General features: G+C 37.4%; 1 protein-coding gene across 5 annotated transcripts in view; it reads left to right on the top strand.

Annotated features, from left to right (window-relative positions):
• Positions 1 to 23,058, top strand: part of TPST1 (tyrosylprotein sulfotransferase 1) — a 111,009-nt gene that overhangs the window by 7,839 nt on the left and 80,112 nt on the right. For 4 of the 5 annotated variants that reach the window (XM_057695526.1, XM_057695527.1, XM_057695523.1 and 1 more), the window contains one exon: positions 19,020 to 19,965. In XM_057695526.1, coding sequence (XP_057551509.1) covers positions 19,121 to 19,965 — 845 coding nt within the window. In that variant the 5' untranslated portion in view covers positions 19,020 to 19,120. Of the gene's footprint in view, positions 1 to 16,884; positions 16,923 to 19,019; positions 19,966 to 23,058 lie in introns of those variants that run through there. The other variant, XM_057695525.1, reaches the window with a different exon arrangement.

The raw sequence follows: 23,058 nt of genomic DNA, 5'->3' as shown, positions 1-23,058 counted from the left end.
CTCATTTAATAGATCTGATAGTTTTTTAGTGATTTATTAGAATTTTATATATACATGATCTATAATCTCTGAGGAGAGATAGTCTTAATTCTTCCTTTCAATCTGGGTTGTTTTTCTTTTCTTTTTCTTGCCTAATCACCCTGGCTAGAAGCTCCTGTATAATACTGAATAGAAATGGTGAGAGTGTACATCCTGTTGTGTGAAGTTAGCTGTGGGTTTTCTTAGCTGTCCTTTTTCAAGTTCATGAGGTTCTCTTCTCTTTCCAGTGTATTCATCGTGTTTATCATGAAAGAGCGTGGGAGTTTGTCAAACGCTTTTTCAGTGCCTGTTGAGATTATCATGTGATTTTTGGTCTTTATTCTATTAATAATGGTGTGTGGCATTAATTGATTTTCATATGTTGAAACAACTTTGGATGCATGGAATACACCACACTTGGTCATGGTGTGTGATCCTTTATATATGCTGCTGGATTTGGCTTGCTGCTATTTTGTTGAGGATTTTTGCATTTATACAATACATATTTGTTTATAGTTTTCTTTTATTGCATTGTCTTTGTCTGGTTCTGGAATCAGGAAAAACTGGCTTCATAGAATGAGTTGGGAAGTGGTCTCACCTCTTCTGTATTTTGGAAGAATTTGTAAAGGGTTGGTGTTTATTCTTAATGTTTCATATAATTCACCAGTGAAGCCATCTGGTCCTGGGCTTTTCTTTGTGGGAAGTTTCTGATTACTAATTCAATATCTTTATTTGTTATAGCTTTATTCAAATTACTCTTTGTGAGTTGGTTTTAGTAGTTTGTTTCTTCTAGGGATTTGTCCATTTCATTTAGGTTTTGTAATTTGTTAGATTACAGTTTTTTGTAGTATTCCCTACAGCCCTTTATAATTATTTTTATTTATGTAAGGTTGGTAGTAATTACTGATTTTAGTAATTTGATCTTTAGTAATTTGGGTCTTCTTTCGTTTGTTCTTGTTCAATCTAGCTAAATAATTGTCAATTCTGTTGATCTTTTCAAAGAACCAACTTTTTGTTTTGTTGATTTTCTCTGTTCTTTTATTATCTGTTATATTTATTTCATGAATTATTTCCTTCTGTCTGCTGGCTTTGGGTTTAGTTTGTTCTTCTTTTTCTAGTTTCTTAAAGTAGACAGGTTGTTGATTTGAGATCTTCTAAACTTTTAAAATAAAAAATATTTAAAAATTCAGGTATAATTGACATATAACATTGTGTAAGTTTAAGGTGTATAACATTGAGTTGAGTTTTTCTTTTTAATATAGATGTTTACAGCTATATATTTTATCATAGCGTGGTTCTTGCTGCTTTTGTTACATTCTGTAAGTTTTGTGTTTTTATCTCAAAGTATTTTCTAACTTCCCTTATGATTTCTTCTTTGGCTTATTGGTTGTTTAGGGGAGTGGTGTTTATTTTCACATCTTTGTGAATTTCCAAAATTTTTTCCTGTTATTGTTTTCTAATTTCATTCCATTGTTGTTGGAGAATATGCTTTGTATGATTTCAGTTTTTTTTGAAGGATAGTTTTGCTGGGTATAGAATTCTTGATTGATAGTCTTTTTCTTTTAGCACTGTGAATATGTCATCCCACTGTCTCTGGCCTCTGGTTTTGATGAGAAGTCAGCTCTTCATCTTATTGAGGATTTTGAATGTGATGAGTCACTTTTTTCTTGTTACCATCAATATCCTCTGGTTTTGGCTTCTGACAGTTTGATTATAATGTATCTAGCTGTACATCTCTTTGACTTATCCTACTTGGTGTTTATCTAGTTCCTCAGTTGTTAAGATTAATGTTTTTCACTAAATTTAGGGTATTTTCAGCGATTTACTTATATAAATCTGATTTCCCCCTCTTTTTTGTCTTCTCTGGGGCTTCTGCATATTTTGGTGTGCTTGATGATATTGCACAGATCTGAGGCTGAATTCATCTTTGTTCGTTCTTTTTTCTTTCTGTTATTCAGACTGGAAAATTGATCTCTCTTTAAGTAAGTTTGCAGATTCTTCAGGTAGCTTAAATGTGCTGTTGAGCCCCTCTAGTGAGTTTTTCATTTTAATTATTGTACTTTTCAACTCTAGAATTTCTACTTGGTCCTTTTTTTTAAAGAATAAAAAAGAATTATTTTTTAAGAATAATTTTTATCTCTTGATACGCCCTATTTGGTGAGAAATCTTTCTCAAAATTCCTTTTAATTGTTTAGACATGATCTTCTTTAGTTCTCTGAGCATATTTACAATAGCTGATTTAAAGTCCTTGTCTCTTAAGTCCAACATCTAGGCTTCCTCAGGGATAGTTTCCATCAACTGCCTTTCCCCCCCTGTGTTTGGGTCATACTCTCTTGTTTCTTTGTGTGTCTCATAGCTTTTGCTATGAAATGAACATTTTAAATAATACAATGTAGCTACTCTGGAAATCACCCTCTCTCCCAGGGTTTGTTATTGTTGCTGTTTGTTTTGTTACTTTTTTTGAGTAGTTCTGTAAACTCTGGGCTCTTTGTCCTCTTTGGTTAGCTTAGTGGTTAGCTAAATGATTGGGCAGATTTCCTTAAGTGTCTTGAACCTATAAGTCTCCCAGCCTTATTGAGGGACTGTGTGTGTTATGGCTCCCTTCATGCACCAGCAGTTTACATTGTGCCTTAGCCTTTACTTCCTGCTTGTGTAGAACATCAGGGTCAGCCAGAGGTGAGAGAACAGGGCCATCCTAGGTCTTTCCTGGACATGTGCATGCCTTCTGGATTACTAAAAATGTGTTGGAGCTTTTCTAAATCCTCTCTGTACATCTCATTCCTCAGTTTTTCCTTTTAAGTTTTTGGATCAATGTATTGTTTGCCCCAATTCTTATTGCCACTGCAGACAGCTGTTTTGATGATTAAAGTGTTTCTGATTATTTTAACAAATGCCCTGGGGATAGGATTGTTTACATTGAGGGTGCTCTGATTCAGATCCAATAAAGATAAGCCCTGAGAATGGAGCTTTTCCAGTGAGCTGCTCAAAAGGTTAAGCGGTACAATTCTGTGCAGATGTGGTTTCAGAGGGAGCTCCTAACCTCTTCTGCTCCCTTAAGTGGCTACTGGGCTGCTGTTATTCACAACTACCATGTTTGCAGGTTGTTGGTTTCCCAGGCTTCCATGGAGCTGGGAAGAAGGAAATAGGGCAAATTGAAATGCCATAAAGCTTGCTCTGCTTACAAAAAATCAGCTGCTTTTCATGAATGAATTGTTGCAAGCCTTTGGTTAGTTTTCAGATTTCTGAAAAAGTTGATTTTGACCATTTGTGCCAGTGTTCTTATTAGTTTTATGGAAGATCAGACTTTTAGAGTCCTTACTCTGCCATGCTGAATGTGTTTCCTTCAGCCTTTTCTTACATTTATGTAGTAGAAGAGTTTCATGCATTAGATTGTAGGACTTTTTTAGGTTATTGACAACTTTGAGATAATACATTTTTGTTTTTCCAGTTTGCTTTTGTTTCTGGTTAAGCTGATTACTTAATATTTTCTGAATACATGCTATCTTTTTCCACTTTGAGGCTTCTTATTATCTTCTTTTCTCTGCTTAGGACACTCTTTCTTCCCTCACTCCCACAGTGGGAGTCCTGCTTATCTTCTAAGATTCATTCTGATGTCATTGTCTTCATTTAGCCTTTTATGAACCCATGGATGTGATCTTTTCTTGGAAAATTTGTCTTTTTTCATACCTTTTGTATGATCTTATAATTTCACCATACATATGTGTGTGTGTTTGTATGTGTGTATATATATATATATGGTATGCATACATAGTTTCTTGTCTTTTCCCTGTGCTAAGTTGGTAGTTCTACGAAGCCAAATAATTAATCACACTCATTTATGTGCTCAGTAAACGTTTGTTTAATTCAAATGTAAGGGTAATGTTTCAGAGCAAGAATGCTCCACATTTTAGGTATTGTTACTGGTAACCACATTTTATTTATTACTGAACTGAAGGAAAATGTCTGCTCTGGAAAAATATAACAATACATGGTTGTACTCACACTGTACTATATAATCCTTGGTAAGGTACAGGAAGATAAGATTATAGAGGCAACATTCAATTTCTCCCAGAGAGATTGTTATAATAGTTGTTTCTGATCAAAGATTTGATACCCAGATTTTTATGGAGAAGATCACAGAATTCCAGCTCTGAAAAACTTTGTGTCAAAAGCATAATTTCTCATGAAGTGGGAACTTATTTACATGTGAGAGTGACTCTGCTGAAGCAAACCTAAACTGCTAAAAAGCACAGGAAATGTAGAGCTGCTTGACATGCTAGTTTTTAGCTTCCATATATGTCTCTTATCTCTTAGGACCAGATCTAGCTTTCCATTCTTAATCTCATCTAGATGAAATCATCAGGGACTTGCAGAAAGTATGCAAAAATGTGTGCTGTTCATTTATCCAAATAAAGTAGAATGCATACATGGATTTAGAATTTTCTTTTATCATTCTTATTAGACCTGAGATGATCAAAATAGGATAATTCAAAAGCTAGGTACATTGTTTAAACCATATGCTAATGAAAGCCTTATAACACTATCAAAGTCTTAAATTTACTTCATTTGCACCATACATGTTGCCTGCATCTTTTTTTTTTTTTAAGTTTTTAATTTTATTTATTTATTATTTTTTGGGGGGTACACCAAGTTCAGTCATCTGTTTTCATACACATATCCCCGTATTCCCTCCCTCCCTCGACTCCCCCCGCCACCCTCCCTCAACTCCCCCCTACCCTCCCCATCCCAGTCCTCTAAGGCATCTTCCATCCTCTAGTTGAACTCCCTTTGTTATACAACAACTTCCCACTGGCTATCTGTTTTACAGTTGGTAGTATATATGTGTCTGTGCTACTCTCTCGCTTCGTCTCAGCTTCCTCTTCACCCCCCCGCCCCCTCCCAAACCTCGAGTTCTCCAGTGCCTGCATCATTTTTTGTTCATGCCAAGTCTAATGCCTGGGAAACACCATAGAATAGTCATCATAGTTTTAGAGTCAGACCTGGGTTCTAGCTTGGTCTACAGTTTGCCAAGTATTGATAGCTTATGTGAGTTACTTACTCTGTCTAAGCTTCGGTTGCCTCATGTGTAAAACGATTCAAGGATAGAAATGTTACTTTACCCTTTGGTTTGTTGCGGTGAATCTAAGGGAATACAACAAAAATAAGATTCTGACTTATTCATTAATGAAAGTGTGAAATGGTAGAAGCATATGATCAATAAAGAAAGTGGATTAGAAGAGCAAGGGCCAGAGGGGGAAAATAAGAGGTGAACTTTGTACTCGTCTTTCTGAGTATAGTCAAATCATATTTTAACACTGGAACCAGGCGGAAAGACCAGTATTCTAATTACAGGAAAGTGTTAGCTGTCTTGGGGTTTTAGTGAAAGAGTAAATTTAGTGGGATCACTCGATGCATATTTATTGAGTGCTCAATATGCATGTAGCATTTTATGTTATATGCTGTGGAGAAAACTGAAAAGGGTAAGAGGTAGTCAGTACCTTCCAAGAACTCACAACTAGTTGAACTCATGGAATTTAGTTACATTAACTTGTTGGCAATCAAGAATCCATTAACTCATTCAAAAGTCCCTGTTTTCAAGGAGTTCACAATCTACTGAAAAAAGACAAATTATATAAGAAGAAATAAGATATGGGTAAGTACAGGGGCACTAGCGAGGACACCTGTGTCATATGAGGCGGAGAGCTGTCAGGAAAGCTTCCTAGAAGAGATAATATTGAAGCTGAATACTGAAGGATGAATGGGAGTTGTAAGTAAGAGATAGTGCAGGTTGTTCGAGGTGAAGGCAGCATTGGGTGATTGTGCGTGTGTGTGGAGGGGTGTTAGTGACGAGGAGTAATGAAAGAAGAGGCTGAAGGGCAGGCAAGGGCTGGATCATGAAAGGCCTTATGTTATAGTGAGGATTTTTTTTTTTTTTTCCGGATTTTTTTCTGAAGGAAGTAGAAAGTCTCTGAAGGGTTTTAACCAGGGGAGTGTCATAACTATATTTACATTTTAGAAAGATCACTCCTGAAACAGGATAGTGAATGAACTGATTAAAGGAAGTCAGAGAGTACACCAGTCAGCAGACTGTGGAGTTATCCTTGAGAATAAGATGAGGGTGAGAATTAAAGCCATACTAGCAGGGGAAGAAAAGTGAGGAGAATAGATTCAAGAGCTATGGAGGAGGAAGAATTGACAGGAATTTACCTGTTATATATGGAGAGGTTAAGGGAGGAACTACATAAAGCCTCCCAGATTTTTTAGCTTGTGCATTTGGGAGGAAGTGGTTCATTTACCAGTAGAGGAAATTGAAGAGGAGGATTGATTTACTAGGGAAGATATGTTCCAGTTGGTGTTCTTTGAATTTGACAGGCCCAGTGGAACATCCAGATAGAGTTTGTCCCTTGGCCTTTGAATGGTCAGGTCTTGGGATTTAGCAAAGAAGTCTTGGTTGCAGATAGATTTGTGAGGCATCAGAAAATAAATAGGGGTGGCCGTAGATGAAGTAGGGTCAGTGTAGGAGTGTGGAAGGGGGAACCCAGTACCATAAATTAAGTAGTTTTGTTATGTTTGGTTCTGAAACATATTAAGTTCATATACATAGTTGAGGCTGTTTTTTTTTTTTTCTGGGCATTCTATTTTGTTCCATTGATTACTATCAATATCATAACAGTTAAAATATTTTTGTTAATACCTTAACATCTGTATGGCTTTTTCCAAAGTCTTGGAAAAGCTGTTATTCCCATCTGCTATGAACTTTCTAGATTCAATATAAAAAATCCTGTTAGAATAATCACTGGGATTACAGATTTTTTTCACGGCCTCCAGATTACTTTGGTTTTGTATATTTGTAGTTCCTTGTTTCACTTTTGACATTATTTATTGAACATTTGCTTTATTCCAGATGATTCCATAGGCATTTTAAGGAAATTTGAGAGAGAAGATTTCACTAGGTGCTTATTCACCTATAAACTCCTTACTTTGTATTTTATTTGATAATAATGCCCCCACTGCATAAATGATGAATGGGTTTTAATTTGTGGGTTTTTTTATTTTTTAAAATTTGTGCTTTAAAGGAGCTTATAGTTGAGTGAGGTAAACTAACCACCATACAGTGCATGAGTGTGCACACCAGTGTGTTTTTACCAAATGCTTGAGGTTACAGAAGAGGGAACAGTTGATTGTGGGGGGTGAGGGGGATGGGTAAAGGGCAACAAGGAGGCGTGTGTGAAGGAGAGAAAGGGGCTTGAGACAGGAGGCGGCAGTGTAAGCAGAAGCCAGGTGTGTGTGGAGTGGCAGGTGTGGATGCGGGGTGGTCCTGAAGGGGGTAGGCTTTGTGGGAGGAGGGCCACGGGGTGAAGCTGGAGGCTGAGCAGGAGCCAGTGTGTGAAGGGTGCCACAGGCCTGTGTTCTTTAAAAGTCCTGTCACATGTTATCCACCTGATGGTCGCAGCAGCGCTGTGGAAGAAACAAGAACTTGCAGGTGTTCCTTTATCTTTGTGTTTTCTCTCCTGTCTTACTTCTTGTAATTTCTACTCTAATTACACGTGGAAAAGAGTTTGATTACCATTATCCCTGTTTTATGAATGAGGTACTTGACGCTGAGTGATTTATCTCTTTTCGTACCTCTAAGAAAAAACGGATTTCAGACTAGAGCCCAGGTCTTCTGACTCATAGATTAGGCTGCCTTTACATTATTTCAATGCCATCTTCTTTTCTCCTTTTCCTACTCTAGTTACTTTTAATTCTAAAATTTGGGAGATTGGTGGGAAAATTGCATAATTGAATAACTGAATGAGAGCATATAATTTGAACAAGTTTGCTTTTTCTTTCCTTTGTGTTCCCTCTTGTGGATGATTTAAACGGACGATAAACATAAGTGAAGACTCTAGAATGGGAATGGTTAACCTACAGTGGCCCTCTGATTTATAGTTCTGAGAAGGTTAGAACTTGGTAACTTAAACTTTTAATTTTGTTTTATTCCGTTTAGCTCTTTATTATGAAAAATTTCAAACATATGCAAAAATAGAAAATTATATTGAGCCCTCAGGTACCCGTCGCTCAGCTTCAACAGTTATTAACTCACTGTGATCTAATTTCATATATAACCCTTCCTCGCCCCACCACCTCTGCCTTCAGATATTTTTGAAGTAATTCCCAGACATCATTTCATTTAATGTGAACGTTTAAAAATGTTGTGCTTGAGTTTGCCTTGTGCTCTTGTCTCTATTTGTGTCCCAGGCCTTAGGTCCAGTTCTTAGTATTTGACCAGCTCTTTTCCCTCTTGACCATGAGTTTTATTGAAAACAAAATTCCAGTACACTGCTCCTTTATGAAGATGGGTCCCAGCAGACTTCCAAAGGTCGTCAGCTGTGTGTACTGCATTTTTCTTACCATTTGTTGTCAGTGGTTTTAGTGCCAGCCCCCAGGGTGTGGCTAGAAAAAGATGTTCCCATGTTGGTACTCTGACCACAAGCTGACATAAGGATTGATTTTACAACAGTGGGTTCATTTGAAATTTCTGCTGAACTACAAAGCTGTCATTCAAATTAACCCCTGGACACGTATTAATTGGCGAGTTCAAGCACATGATACAGTTATTTTTCCTTTGGCTAAAAAGCTGGAAACAAATAAAGAAACCAGCTATAGACTGGACTTTAGACAGAAGGCAAAGTGGCATTGGCTGTTGCTGTTTGCCACACTGGTTGGCATGAATAAGCATGGGAAGCAAGGAGCTAATGGTTAACAAAGGAAAGAAAGCTTTCAGGGGATTGTTACAGTCCTATAATTTATCTTTTGCTGGGAAACTTACCCAGCATCTCTTTGTACGTAGCACATACTACTTTCCTGATTATAAAAGCAGGGTGTAAGGAATGTGCTCCTGAGGGCATGTGCCTGGGCCTGTGTGTATGCTCTAAGTGTTGGGCGTGGTCTGCTGACTACCAAGCTCTTATACCCCTACATTTGTTGACTGACTCTGTTTTTGATTAGAAATCTTTATAAAATTTACAAAGATCTAAGTATGGAAGTTTAATGTCAACATTCTCTTCTTCTCTAGAGCATTATTTCTGGGAGTCTTTCATTTGGCTTGCTGGGAAAGAGCCGTCTTATTAATAGTAATTTTTTGCTGTATTTCAGTGTTTTTGCTTTCTCCTGGAGTTAAAAAAGAGATTGAACTTTCCAGTGTTTCCTTCTAGCTCAGCCTCAGCTTTGTAAATGTCCCAGTTCAGAAAAATATTGATACTACTTGTCTGAAAATACAGTGATATGGACTTTTAAGATAATGCAAAGAGGCCTGTGTGGGTGTGCGCGCGCGCGCTCGCTCGCATGCGGACAGTGTTCAAATATATATGGGTGATGGTCAAACAAGCTTTTACTGTTCTTCTTAAATTATAGGGCTACTTTTTAAAATAATTTGAGAAGAATCAATAGCGAGGTATGAGTAGAGACCTCAAGCTCTATAGCATCTCTCTTCCATAGACATTTTCTTCCCAGCTTAATTAGCTTATTGACACTTCTTGAAAACTCAGCATACACTGTGACCTGGTGCTTTGTTAAGCATGCTCTGGTAGGGGACAGGACATGGACAAGGTCTCTGAGCTTCAGGAGTTTAAAATCTTTTGGAGTAAGTAAAATATATACAATAAAGTGAAGAGTGACCTTTGAAGAAGAGGTGAGATTTAGAGAGGTGGTGAGGAGAACATGCTACTTGGGCCTCATTTCCTATGTCCATAAAATGAGAGCATTGGACCAAATGACCTAAAGACCCCTTTTAGCCCTCATGTTCTATGATTCTTCAAGTTAAGAAACACCTAAGGACAGAAAATTAGGCTTCATAAACTTAGTGGAAAGTAATGAGGGACTTTCCTGGTGGTCCAGTGGGTAAGGCTCTGCACTCCCAGTGCAGGGGGCCGGGGTTTGATCCCTGGCTGGGGAACTAGATCCTGCATGCATGCCACAACTAAAGAGTCCACATGCTGCAACGAAGATCCTGTGTGCTGCAACGAAGATCCTATGTGCTGCAACTAAGACCTAGCGCAGCCAAAATGAATGAATGAGTGAATGAATGAAAGAAAAGTAATGAAAATGTTTCCGAGGAAGCCAAGAATCCTCTTCTTTTCCTTTTTAGTATCCCTTACGAGGCCTTTGACCACTATTTTACTTGCTTTCAAAATCTTGAAAGGGAGGTAGAACATACTTTTTCCCCCTAATTGTGTTGGGGGAGACAGTGCTTAATTTAAAATACAAGAGAGGACTTCCTAGATGGCGCAATGGGTAAGAATCCACCTGACAATGCAGGGGATACGAGTTCGATCCCTGCTCCGGGAAGATCCCACATGCCTCAGAGCAACTAAGCCCGTGTGCCACAACTATTGAGCCTGCGCTCTGGAGCCTGTGAGCCGCAACTACTGAAGCCCACGTGCGTAGAGCCCATGCTCTGCAACAAGAGAGGCCACCGCAATGAGAAGGCCGCGCACCACAACGAAGAGTAGCCCCCACTCACCCTAACTAGAGAAAGCCCGTGTGCAGCAACAAAGACCCAACACAGCCAATAAACTAAATAAATAAATTAATTAAAAATAAAATAAAATACAACAGAAATGAAGGCTTGAAAAAAATCACCCTAAATTATGTTAATTGACAAAACTATCAAGTATGCTGGGATATGTGGCAGGGTTTTCTTTTCCCCTAACTCGTCCCTTAGTTAAGAGGAAGTTGCCTTCATTTGAGTCCTTATTAAACCTCTAATGTGAAGAGGTACCTTCTCAGTTATTTCACTTTGAACAAACTGCTGATTTGGGATAATGATACATTAGCCTGGCTTCAATCACTGCTATTTTTGATGCCTATTGACAGAATCAGTAGAAAGAGACAAATTTAAGATGAAATTTAGTGTTGGATGTCTTAAGCCTTTTCAAGACCATTTTGAAAAGTAATAACCAGACTTTGATCAGAGGAATAACATGTTCTGACTTAAGTTTAGGAAAGATCTCTTTGGCTGTTGAGTTGAGAATACTCTTAGGGGGCTGGAGTAGAAGTAAAGAAACCTTTCTGAAATCCTGGTGAGAGATTCTGGCAGTCCTAGTGGAAGTGTTGAAAAGTGGTGGGATTCTGACTACATTTTGAAGGAAGAGCTGGTAGAATTTTTGTCAGATTTGGATGTAGGGTATGAGAAAGAGGTAAATCAGATATTAAATGCTTTAAAATCAAGCACATCTCACACCCTTTGACCTAGCAATTCCTCTTTTAAAAATTCAGAGTAGAAAATAATCATGTGTGCGAAGATGTCTGTACATGCAAGAATATTTATCACAAAAATTTAAAAACAAGTAATAATACAGAATTGGCCAAATAAACATTGGTGGGTCCTTTCAGTTAAATATTGTGCAGTAATGAAAATGATTTACAAGAATGTTTCTGGACAAGGAAATACATTCATAATATATTTCCAGTTTTTGTCTTTTTATGTATTTTACTGGGAATTTGGGGTATTTTAATGAAAAGTTATCAGATACTGTTGGTTGCTGCTATAGTAACTTAAAGGTCTATCATGTTAACTTCTGGTGAATTCTATTTAGTATCTAATATATGCTTGGGGAAGTTTTCAGAGAAGTAGTTATCTTACTTTTGTACAATTGAATTCTAAATTGTTGCTCATGTAATTTTTGAAAGAAGGTGAGTCATTTGTCACCTATTGGATTCTGACATATATCAGATGTTGGTAAGTTAAATGTAAAGTATATGTGTAATACTGAATTTTATCAAAAGGCTTTGCAATTTCAGGGTGATTTCTTAGTGATCACTGCTTTCCTCTCATGCAGTATGCATTATGCAGCCCCCTAAACAAATGAATGTATTAGAGGAATCATTCCTGTATAACTATCTGAAATGAAATTAACTAGAGTTAATTGTTTCCCTAAGAGTACTCCTCTTTGCTTCACTAAATGAGTTTTGTTTGCTTTGTTTGTATTTAAATGAATTTATATTTCATTTAAATGTTCATAAAATGGAAGATATGGAGATCATTTTTCTAGGATCATTTCTCTACTTTTCTCAGTAAAACCCATTATTTACTTAATGTCTTCCTATCACCACTGAATCTATCACCACTAAATAATGTTAATCAGAAACATTGATTGGAAGATTTAGAATCATAAGCTCTCTCTCCTGTTCTTGGTCTTCTCCTGTCATCTGTCTTCTCCTCCCCCCATTTCCCCTCAAATTTCTCTTGATTCAAACATGTTTTTTTTGTTTTAAAAATTGTTACACAGTAAAATTGACTTTTTTCTGGTGCATAGTTTTGTGACTTTTCATGCGTATATAGATTCATGTAGCAATTACCACAGTCAGAATACAGAGAAGTTCCATCATCCCAGGAAACTGCTGTGTTAGATCCTTTTATACTTACAGTCCTCTGGCAACCACTGATCTATAGTTTTGTCTTTTTAGGAATATTGCATAAGTAGAATAATTTTGAGACTGGCTTCTTTCACTCAGCGTAATGCCTTTGAGATTCATTCAAATTATTGCCTTTATCAAAAATTTGTTCCTTTTTACTGCTGGATAGTATTCCAGCAGTGGATATACTGTAGTTTATCCACATTTACCCACTGAGGTAAATTTGGTTTGTTTTCAGTTTTTAGTCATTGTGAATAGAGCTGCTGTATTCATGCACAGGTTTTATGTGAATGTAGGTTTCATTTCTCTAGGACACATGCTCAGGAGTGCACTTGTTGAATTGTATGGTAAGTGTATGTTTACATTCATTAGACTCTACCAGACTTTTTTTTTTAAAATTTTTGCTGGAGTATAGTTGATTTACAGTGTTGCATTAGTTTCTGCTGTACAGCAAAGTGAATCACTTATACATATATCCACTCTTTTATAGATTCTTTTCCCATATAGGTCATAAGAATCTACCAGACTCTTTTTCAGAGTGGATGTACCATTGTGCATTACCAGCAATGTGTGAGAGCCTGTTGCTCCTCATCTTTGTCAGCACTTGATATTGTCTGTCAGCATTTTTTATTTGAGCCATCCTAATGTGTGTAGTCGTTTTTTAAAAAAACGTATTATTGAGATGTAATCCACATACCATAAATTTCCCCACAACCTGGGTTTAGAACATTTTAATCACCCCAAAAAGAAACCACATGGTAGTCACTTTCTTCTCCCCTCAGCCCCAGGCAACTACTAATTTTTCTGTCTCTATAGATTTGCCCTTTCTGGGCATTTTGTATAAATGGGATCATACAATGTGTGATCTTTTATGAGTTACTTCAGTCAATTATCATAATGTTTTTAAGGTTCATCCAAATTGTAACATGTGTCAGTACTCCTTTTTATGGCTGAATAATACTTCGTTGCATGGATATACCATATATTATTTACCCATTTATCAGTTGTTGAACATTTGGGTTGTTGCTACTTTTTGGCTATGAATAATGATGCCATGAACATTTGTGTACAAGTTGTTGTGTGGACACATGTATTCAGTTCTCTTGGGTGGAACTGCTGGATCGTATGGTAACTCTATGTTTAACCTTTTGAGGAACTGCCAAACTGTTTTCTACAGTGACAGTTTACAATCCCACCCACTGGCAGTATATGAAGATTCCAGTTTCTCCACATCTTCGCTAACACTTGTTATTGTCTGTGTTTTTTTTGCTGCCACGTAGTGGATTTAAAGTGGTATCTCATTTTGGTTTTACTTTGCATTTTCCTAAAGACTCATATGCTTGAGCATCTTAATTAGTGCTGATGAACTATTTGTGTCTCTTCTTTGGAGACGTGTCTATTTAGAGCTTTAGTCCATTTTTTATTGGGTTATTTGTCCTTATTGTTGAATTGTAAGTTCTTTATATATTCTGGATACAAATCCCTTATTGGATATATGATTTGCATATATGTTCTTCCATTTTTTGGTTTGTCTTTCGCTTTTAGGATATTGTCCTTTGAAGCACAAATATTTTAAATTTTGATGAAGTCCAGTTTATCTGGTTTTTCTGTGTGTACTTTTGGTGTTGTATCTAAGAAACTATGGCCTAACACAAGGCCACAAAGATTTACACTTCTGTTTTCTTCTAAGAATTTTGTAGTTTTATTTCTTAAATTTAGGTCTCTACATCATTTTGTGTTAATTTTTGTGAATAGTATTCAACTTCATTCTTTTGCTTGTGGATGTCCAGTTGTCCCAGCATCATTTGTTGGAAAGAGTGCTCTTTCCTCACTCAGTTATCTTGGCACCCTTGTCAAAAGTCAGTTGACCGTAAATGTAGCCGTTTATTTCCAGACTTCCACTCATCTGTATGCCTGTTTTTTGTGCCACTGTCTTCATCAGTCACTTTCTAGTAAGCTTTGAAGTTGGGAATTGTGAATCTTCCAACACTGTTGTTTTTCAAGATAGTTTTGGCCAGAGTGAGATTGTATAAACCTAAACAGGATTAAGTAACTCTCTGCTTAGAATTTTTAAATCAGTCACATCTGATTGCATCTATGATAAAATTTTATATCCCTAACCTGACCCACAAGATTTATGATCTGACCCCTGCCTATCTTTCCAGTTTCATCTCTCACTCACTTTCTCTTGCTTACTGCCCTAGCTTGCTCCTTGAAGGCTTTAAAATGACTTTCTATTGCAGGGCTTTTGCATCTCCATTTACTTTTGCTTAGAATGCTCTTCTCTTCACTCTTTACCTAATTCCTACTCATTCTTCAGATCTTTACCTGTCAGTTTTTAAGAAAAGCTATTCCTATTATCTTTTAAAATACTGGTTTTTCTTTTCCCACTTAGGTAACTCATGTTCATTACAGCAAATTTGAAAAATAAGGAAAGGTATCTTACAAGGAAACCAGAGGATAGCATTTGATGTTGTAGAGCATCTAATGCCAGCTTGTTATTTGGTCCTTTGGTCCTTTTTTTTTTTTTTTTCCCCTTTTTGGAAGCCTGCGGAACTATTTCTTTCACATTTGCAATTGAACTATATTTGAAATTTGAAATTGCCAGGATGTTTCCAGATTGGATTTATTGTCATTTGTTTTGCCTGAAAGGTAGGCCCTAACATGTATAGACTAATGTCTTTTCTTCCATTTCAGAAAAGATTTTTCCCTTTGTGTTGTTAAATAGTTTTAGTTTCTTCAACCAAAGTGTTATTTTTCTACGGTTGAATCTTAATTCTCCATTTTCTGTATTACTCTCTTTTCTGTCCATTCTTTTCTTTCCTTCCCACTTACTCCCTTTTAAATTAAATAGTGGTGTAACATCTTTTTTTTTTTTAGATTTATTTTATTATTTATTTATTTATTTTGGCTGCATAGGGTCTTCATTGCTGCACACAGGCTTTTTCTAGTTGTGGCGAGCAGGGGCTACTCTTTGTTGCTGTGCATGGGCTTCTCATTGTAGTGGCTTCTCTTGTTGCAGAGCACAGTCTCTAGACAAGCGGGCTTCAGTAGTTGCGGCACGTGGGCTCAGTAGTTGTGGCTTGCAGGCTCTAGAGCACAGGCTTATTAGTTGTGGTGCACCGGCTTAGTTGCTCTGCAGCATGTGGGATCATCCCCGCCCAGGGATCGAACCCACGTCCCCTGCATTGGCAGGCAAATTGTTAACCACTGTGCCACCAGGGAAGCCCAAGTGGTGTGACATCTTAAGTGTGCCTTCTCATGGATACAGTTTTCTGCATAGATATTTCAATGCTATATTGCTACCAATTATCTTAATTTTTTTTTCTTTGCAGTCTTTTCTTATCAAGCTGATCTTCTAATCTCAACCTCTTCTCACTTTGTGGTTCTTTGTTGCAGCTTTATAATAAAGTACAGTGCCTGGCACAATAATATGTCTTCAGATATGTGGCTAAAGGGATGAACACATGAGTAAACAAAAATCAGATCTTGATTGTTGTATCCTATTGAGACTCTCAAAATATATTTCTTTGAGTGTATTCTTAAAAAAAGAAGAAAAACCAGCTATATTAGCTGTATTGAGGTGTAACTTATGTACCATAAAACTTACTTATTGTAAGGTACAATTCAATGATTTTTAGTAGATTTTATAGAGTTGTGCAGCTATCACAGTAGTCCAGTTTTAGAACATTTTCATCACTGGAAAAAGTTCCCTCATGCCTGCTTGCCACAAGTTCCTGCTTCCACCCCATGCTTTCTGTCTCTATAAATTTACCATATGTGAACATTTCTTATAAATATATGCTGATGTAGCTGCTCAGATACACACACACACACACACACACACACACACACACACACACACGTTTTTATTTTTAAGCAGGCTTTCTAGTGGTTTGCCCCTCAGTCTGCATAGCTTAGTGGACAGCAGTTGTACTCAAACATACTGAGGCAGTAAGACACGTCCTCTGCCAGTGGATCTGCGTGTGGGCAGAGGAACACGTTCAAAGTTCAGGCTGTTCTCAGATCTGCCCTGGTGTTTATTTTCCACTTGATCCTTACATGTCTCCTCTTTGCCTGTATGCAGCTCAGGATTGGCCACAAGTTTGTTAATCATGACTACAACCTCAGCCTACTAGAGCTCTTCACCCTCCTTGATCACTAGCTGCCTGGAACATCACCTACACTGGCAGCACAGTTGGGCATGTATGTTACGCTCCAGTTCAGATTGAGCGATCTCTCTCTCAATAAAGCCATACTCAAGTCAGTGAGAAGAACAGAAACCAGAATTCTTGCTCTGAGAACATGGTTTGCCAGCCACTCATCTAATCTAACCTGATCATTTTACAGAAGGGTGTCAGCTCTCCTGCTCTTGGCCAGCTGTATGACACGTTCCTGAGTCTATACTTGGATTGTGTTTTTTCTGGACTTTCAGAGGCTGAGCAGCTCCTGAATTAGGCAACAGGTCATGTTGTGACTGTGGAGGGTCCCTGCATCCTGTGCAGGTGAGAGATACCCCCACTTTCTCTTTCCTGAAAGCCCAAGTTTGTTTTCTTTTTTAGGATTTTTGGTTGATTCCAGCAGCAAAGCCTCCACGCCTTGTACTTTGCCCTGCCTTGCCCTGCCCTGCAGAACTTCGGTACCTGCTGATTGGGTGGATGGTGGGGTGGGAATAGTTTTAGGCACAAATACCACAGACTCTCACTCTTCTGACGCATTGTTGAACAGGTTTTCTAACATAAATGCTTCTTGGGTTTTTGCATTCCTTTGGTCAATTTCCAGAGGACTAAAAGGGTTGTTTTGTCAGTTTCATCCCACTTTATAATTTGTTTTTTGAGGCGAGAAGAATTGCCTACCTTCTCATTAGTTCATAGCTAGACATCCTGCCCCTCAGAATGTATTCTTTTTCTGGTGTAGTTAGGCATTTCCCCAGGTGTACTCACTGCCAGTCAGGATAGTCATATATGTATGACTGAGAGTTTTTAGGGAATTGGCTCAGTTTTTAAGAAACTGGCATTTCTAAAATCCGTATAGGGACTTCCCTGGTGGTTCAGTGGGTAAGAATCCATGCTCCCAAAGCAGGGGGCCCAGATTTGATCCCTGGTCGGGGAACTAGATCCTTCATGCATGCCGTAACTAAAAGTTTGCATGCCACAACTGAGAGTTCGCATGCTGCAACTAAGAAGTCCACATGCTGCAACTAAAAAAAAAAAAAAAAGATTCCGTATGCCACGATGAAGATCCTGTGTGCGCAACTAAGACCCATTGCAGCCTAAATAAATAAATAAATAAATAAATAAATTTTTAAAAACTAAAAATAAAATCCATGTAGCAGTTCAGCAGGTAAGAGTTGGTGTTAGCCTTGAGTCTAAATTCCTCAGGGCAGCAGGCTGGAAACTCAGGCAGGGTTTCTGTGTTGCAGTCTTGAAGATAATCCCTTTTTCTTCAGGAAACCTGTCTTTTCCCTTAAGGACTTCAGTTGTTGGGTGAGGTCCACCTGTGTTTTGGAGGGTAATCAGCTTTACTCAAAGTCTGTTGATTTAATTGTTAATCAATTCTAAAAATAAATACTTCACAGAAACATTTAGACTGGTGTTTGACTAAACGTTGGGGCACCATGGCCTAGCCAAGTTGGCAGATAAAATTAGACATCACATTTGCCCTGTGAAGTTCAGGGTTAATTTACATGTACATGGTATGTATGTTTTACATACATGCCCCTGCATTTATGTGTCTGTGTCTTTGGTCATAGTGTATCTCCAGTTTAGAATGCTCTGTGTACACAAATCTTAACTATTCTCCACACACACAGTTTTCTTTGTACGCTATACACCAGCTCTCCTGAAGTACTTCTCGTCACCTGATTATGCTGTGTTCTGTCATGCCATTGTGCTTTTGCACACAGGTTTCTATTGCTTAGTATGTTCCTTCCTCTTGTTTTATTTAAGGCTTTTATAGCTTCCCGAGGTAGACTCTGTGTGCCTTTTCATTATACTCCTGTTGTCTCCTTTGCTGTTTCTACTAAGGCACTGATCACATTTTATTGTCATTGTCTGTCTGCCCATGAGCCTTTGTTTCCTGAGAGCAGGTGTCACTGCATTGCTGTCCTTTTCAATGTCTGTCCTCAGCCAAGCCCAAGTATCTGGACTGTAGTACCTAAACAAATAAGTTATAAGATGAATAAACTGAATCTGTGTTAAAATTTTGAAAGTTGTGTATTTCTTCTGTAATTTCTCTTTATAGTAGAATGTGTAGATAATGACTTCTGGGGGATGAAGCAACTCTGAATACCAGAGATGAAGCTTGGGTTAAACTCCAGACATACTTGGAAATATTAAATATTTGCTTGACTCACTATAGAAATAATTTTATTTATTTTTCCATTCTGTAGCTTCAGAATTTTTAGAATAAGAAGAGCTGTTTCTGATTAGAAATGTTGATTTATTTTTGCTTATATTTACCTATACTTATATTCTAAGAATATCAGTGTATTTAAGACTGCTTCAGCTTCTTTCTAGCTAAAATGTAATGGTGATAACTAATGATTAATTTGTAAACAATCTCAATGTGATGGTAAAATAACTTTTTCCTTTTCCTGTTAGATATTGATCATCTTTCCGAAGTAGAATCTCCATGGCCTGAATGTTTTCTGAAAATCATTTGGAGCAAAATATCTGTTTAATAGCAAGATAACCACATCAAGATGGTTGGAAAACTGAAGCAGAACTTACTATTGGCATGTCTGGTGATTAGTTCTGTGACCGTATTTTACTTGGGCCAACACGCCATGGAATGCCATCACCGAATAGAAGAACGTAGCCAGCCCCTCAAATTGGAAAACACAAAGACCACTGTGCGAACTGGCCTGGACATCAAAGCCAATAAAACCTTTGCCTATCACAAAGATATGCCTTTAATATTTATTGGAGGTGTGCCTCGGAGTGGAACCACACTCATGAGGGCCATGCTAGATGCACACCCTGATATTCGCTGTGGAGAGGAGACCAGGGTCATTCCTCGAATCCTGGCTCTGAAGCAGATATGGTCACGGTCAAGTAAAGAGAAAATACGCTTGGATGAGGCTGGTGTTACTGATGAAGTGCTGGATTCTGCCATGCAGGCCTTCTTACTAGAAATCATTGTTAAGCATGGGGAGCCAGCTCCTTATTTATGTAATAAAGATCCTTTTGCCCTGAAATCCTTAACGTACCTTGCTAGGTTATTCCCCAATGCCAAATTTCTCCTGATGGTCCGAGATGGCCGGGCATCAGTACATTCAATGATTTCTCGAAAAGTTACGATAGCTGGATTTGACCTGAACAGCTATAGGGACTGTTTGACCAAGTGGAATCGTGCCATAGAGACCATGTATAACCAGTGTATGGAGGTTGGCTATAAAAAATGCATGTTAGTTCACTATGAGCAGCTTGTCTTACATCCTGAACGGTGGATGAGAACACTCTTAAAGTTCCTCCAGATTCCTTGGAACCACTCAGTATTACACCATGAAGAGATGATTGGGAAAGCTGGGGGAGTATCTCTGTCAAAGTAAGTAGATGTGGTGGGTTTTTTTGACCCTATATTCAGCTAATAAAGGTGTGTATGTATGTGTATGTGTCTATATAGATGTGTATGGAAACTGTAGACCTTTTCTAGAATAGATAGAGCTTCATCAGTGAATTTTTTTAAAATTCTGTAGCTGGTTCATTATAGACACTTTCATTTACTTAATTCATTTTTAAATTTATGAATTGTGCTTTATATGTACTTGAGGGAGGCATACCCAATTTATAGCAGTGAAAGAGTGTCAGACTTCAATGTCCATCATTCAGTTTTAGTGGCTTCTGATATTTAATTTCTAGATATCTTTGTTAATAAGGATAGTTGACTTTTGCATAGATTAAGGTCAGTATGAAGAAAAGCATCACCATGTTTGTATGTAGTGAATTCCAAGCATATAGGAAATTTTCATGAGAGAAAAATAAAGGTTAAAATTATCTCAGTCCCTTCATTTTACAAGTAGGAAATCTGAGTCAGAAGGATCAGAATCATTTACTCAAATTTAGATGGCAAGGCTAGAATTAGAATATGTGCTTTGGTCTAAGTGGTCCATTGCTTTTTCCCATGGCATTTTATTACATGTGGTGCTTCTTTTGTCATCTGATGGATACATCTTCCATTGATTTTTACAAAAGATTAGAGAATCTCCATAATTTCGAAGCTTAATCCATAATTCATACAAGAAATTCCTTGGATTGAAATATTTCTAAAACCATTGAATTTTTCTTCATTTCTCATGATGTGATGACTAGGGTGGCCTGACTTGATCTGATAACCTGACTTGATGACTTATACCTAGAATAAGTGTATAATGATATAAAAACTACTGTTAAATTCAGGTAGCATCTTCTCATGAAGAAAAGTTGGCTATGACTAGATTTTATTTTTTATCTTTCCATTTGTAAAAGTAGTATATATCCCCTGTAAAAAAAAAGAAAAGAAAAAGCTGTGAACTTTCCTCATGTGTCCTGCTTGCCCCTATCAAGGAATGTCTTCTTGATTTTTTTCCAAAGCCTAGAACTTGTCCAGTAAATATTGATTCCTTGTATAGATAATTTGAAAGGAGCCGCTACCTTTGTGCAACTAGCTTTCAGTGATTGATTATAAATTATTAGGTACCATCATCACTTCAGTGGCTCCAGGTTATTTTTATTGATTCAAAGAGGATTACAGCTTTGGCTACTGTCATCACAGTTTATTGTTCTTTCCAAATAATAGACCATAACTAGTTTCTAATCTAAACTAGTTTCATAACCTATATTCCTAGGTAAGCATTTTACTTTGTATGCTTGTATGTTGGCCCAGAAATTCTGATGCTAGTTCCATCTATTAACATAAAATAAGGCTATTAACACCCCCCCACCCCACCCCCCCCACCCCGCCATCTCTCCAAGTAGGGATTAAAGAGATATGCTCAAGTTAAATTTCTGTGGAAATCAGGAAAAGATAATTTTGCAGGGACTTCCCTGGCAGTTCAGTGGTTAAGACTTAGTGCTTCCACTGCAGCGGGGCACAAGTTTGATCCCTGGCTGGGAAATTAAGATACTGCATGCTGTGCAGTGTGGCCAAAAAAAAAATTTTTTTTTGCAAACTTGCAGACCAAAGAAATTCTTAGGAATTTTGAATCAGTGAATTTTTGAAAGGGAAGAGACCTTAGCATGTAGTATATGGAATGCAGACCCAGTGAGGTTTTATACTTTGTCAAGAATCACACATGGCAGAACCATGACTGCAGCTTCCAATGCCTGTTTCAAGACTCTTGCTACTATATGAAATTTTTTAAATTAGGGTATAACATATGTAGTAATTCACAGATATTCAGTGTACAATTTAATGAATGTTTACATCTCTGTACACTTGTGTTCTCACCATCCATCTAAAGATATAAAAAAAAATTACCAGCACTCAGGAGACTCCTTCCCAGTCAGTATCCTCATCAATCCCAAAGCAACCACTGTTTCAGTCTCTTTCACCAAAGGTGATATGAGTTTGCATATAAAGTTCAAAAATAGTCTTGCTTGTTTGTGAACTTCATATAAATACAGTCATGTCTGTTTATTATCTTGTTTCTGGATTTGTTCATTTAACTTTCAGATTCACCGTAATATTATACATAGCAATAGTTCATTCTTTTTCATTACTATGTGATATTCCAATATGTAAATATAACACAATTGATCCATTGTTCCATTGATGGATATTTGATGTTTCCAGTTTTGGGAAATTATGAGTAAAGTTGCTGAGAATATTTTTGTACATAACCTTTGGTTGATGTAAGCTTTCATTTCTCTTGGGTATATACCAATGAGTGGAATTGATGGGTCATAAGATATCTCTGTGTATCTATATATCTTTAACAAATATTTCCAGTTTTCCAGAGTGTCTGTATCATTCATGTGTGACTGTACCATTCATGTATGACTATATTATACATGAATGTGTTCTAGTTGCAGCATGTGAGATCTTAGTTCCCCAACCAGGGATCAGACCCACACCCCCCTGCATTGGAAGCGTGGAGTCTTAACCACTGGACTGCCAGGGAAGTCCCTAGGATTTTAGATATACTAGTCATCCTTGATATTTTTAGGTAGTCATTCAAGTTCAGTAGTAGTGCTAGTTTCTCCAGTGACTGGCATTATAACTTTTATGTTTTGAATGCTGTGTTCTGTTTTAATAAATTATTCAACCATACTACTAAACTTCGTATTAAACCAAGTCATAGTCTTGAATGTGATAGCTCCAAAAAATATGTATAGAACTCTCTGATTTCTCTATTTCTTCTAAACTGATAGAGAGTAGAAACAAATTGAGGTATTTCTTAATGTCTTTTTGCCTTTGTCTTTCAAGAAATGTATGTATAGAAAGGTGGAGGGAGCACATTCTAAGCAAAATATTTTATGCAAATAGGTGTATTCCAGTGGAATTCTCCAGGTGATTGAATATGAAGTGGGGTCTTGCTGATTAGTGAACGGTATGTACTGCTGAGGCCCGCTCTTGCTGATATTTGTATTTTACATTTGGAGTAGGAAGTAGAAGTAAGATTCGTATTTTGAGTAGGAAATAGAGCTAAAGTTTGAGACT

The sequence above is a fragment of the Hippopotamus amphibius genome, chromosome 9, assembly GCF_030028045.1.
Source record: "Hippopotamus amphibius kiboko isolate mHipAmp2 chromosome 9, mHipAmp2.hap2, whole genome shotgun sequence".
Taxonomy (NCBI): domain Eukaryota; kingdom Metazoa; phylum Chordata; class Mammalia; order Artiodactyla; family Hippopotamidae; genus Hippopotamus; species Hippopotamus amphibius.
This window is presented reverse-complemented; position numbering and strand designations above follow the sequence as displayed.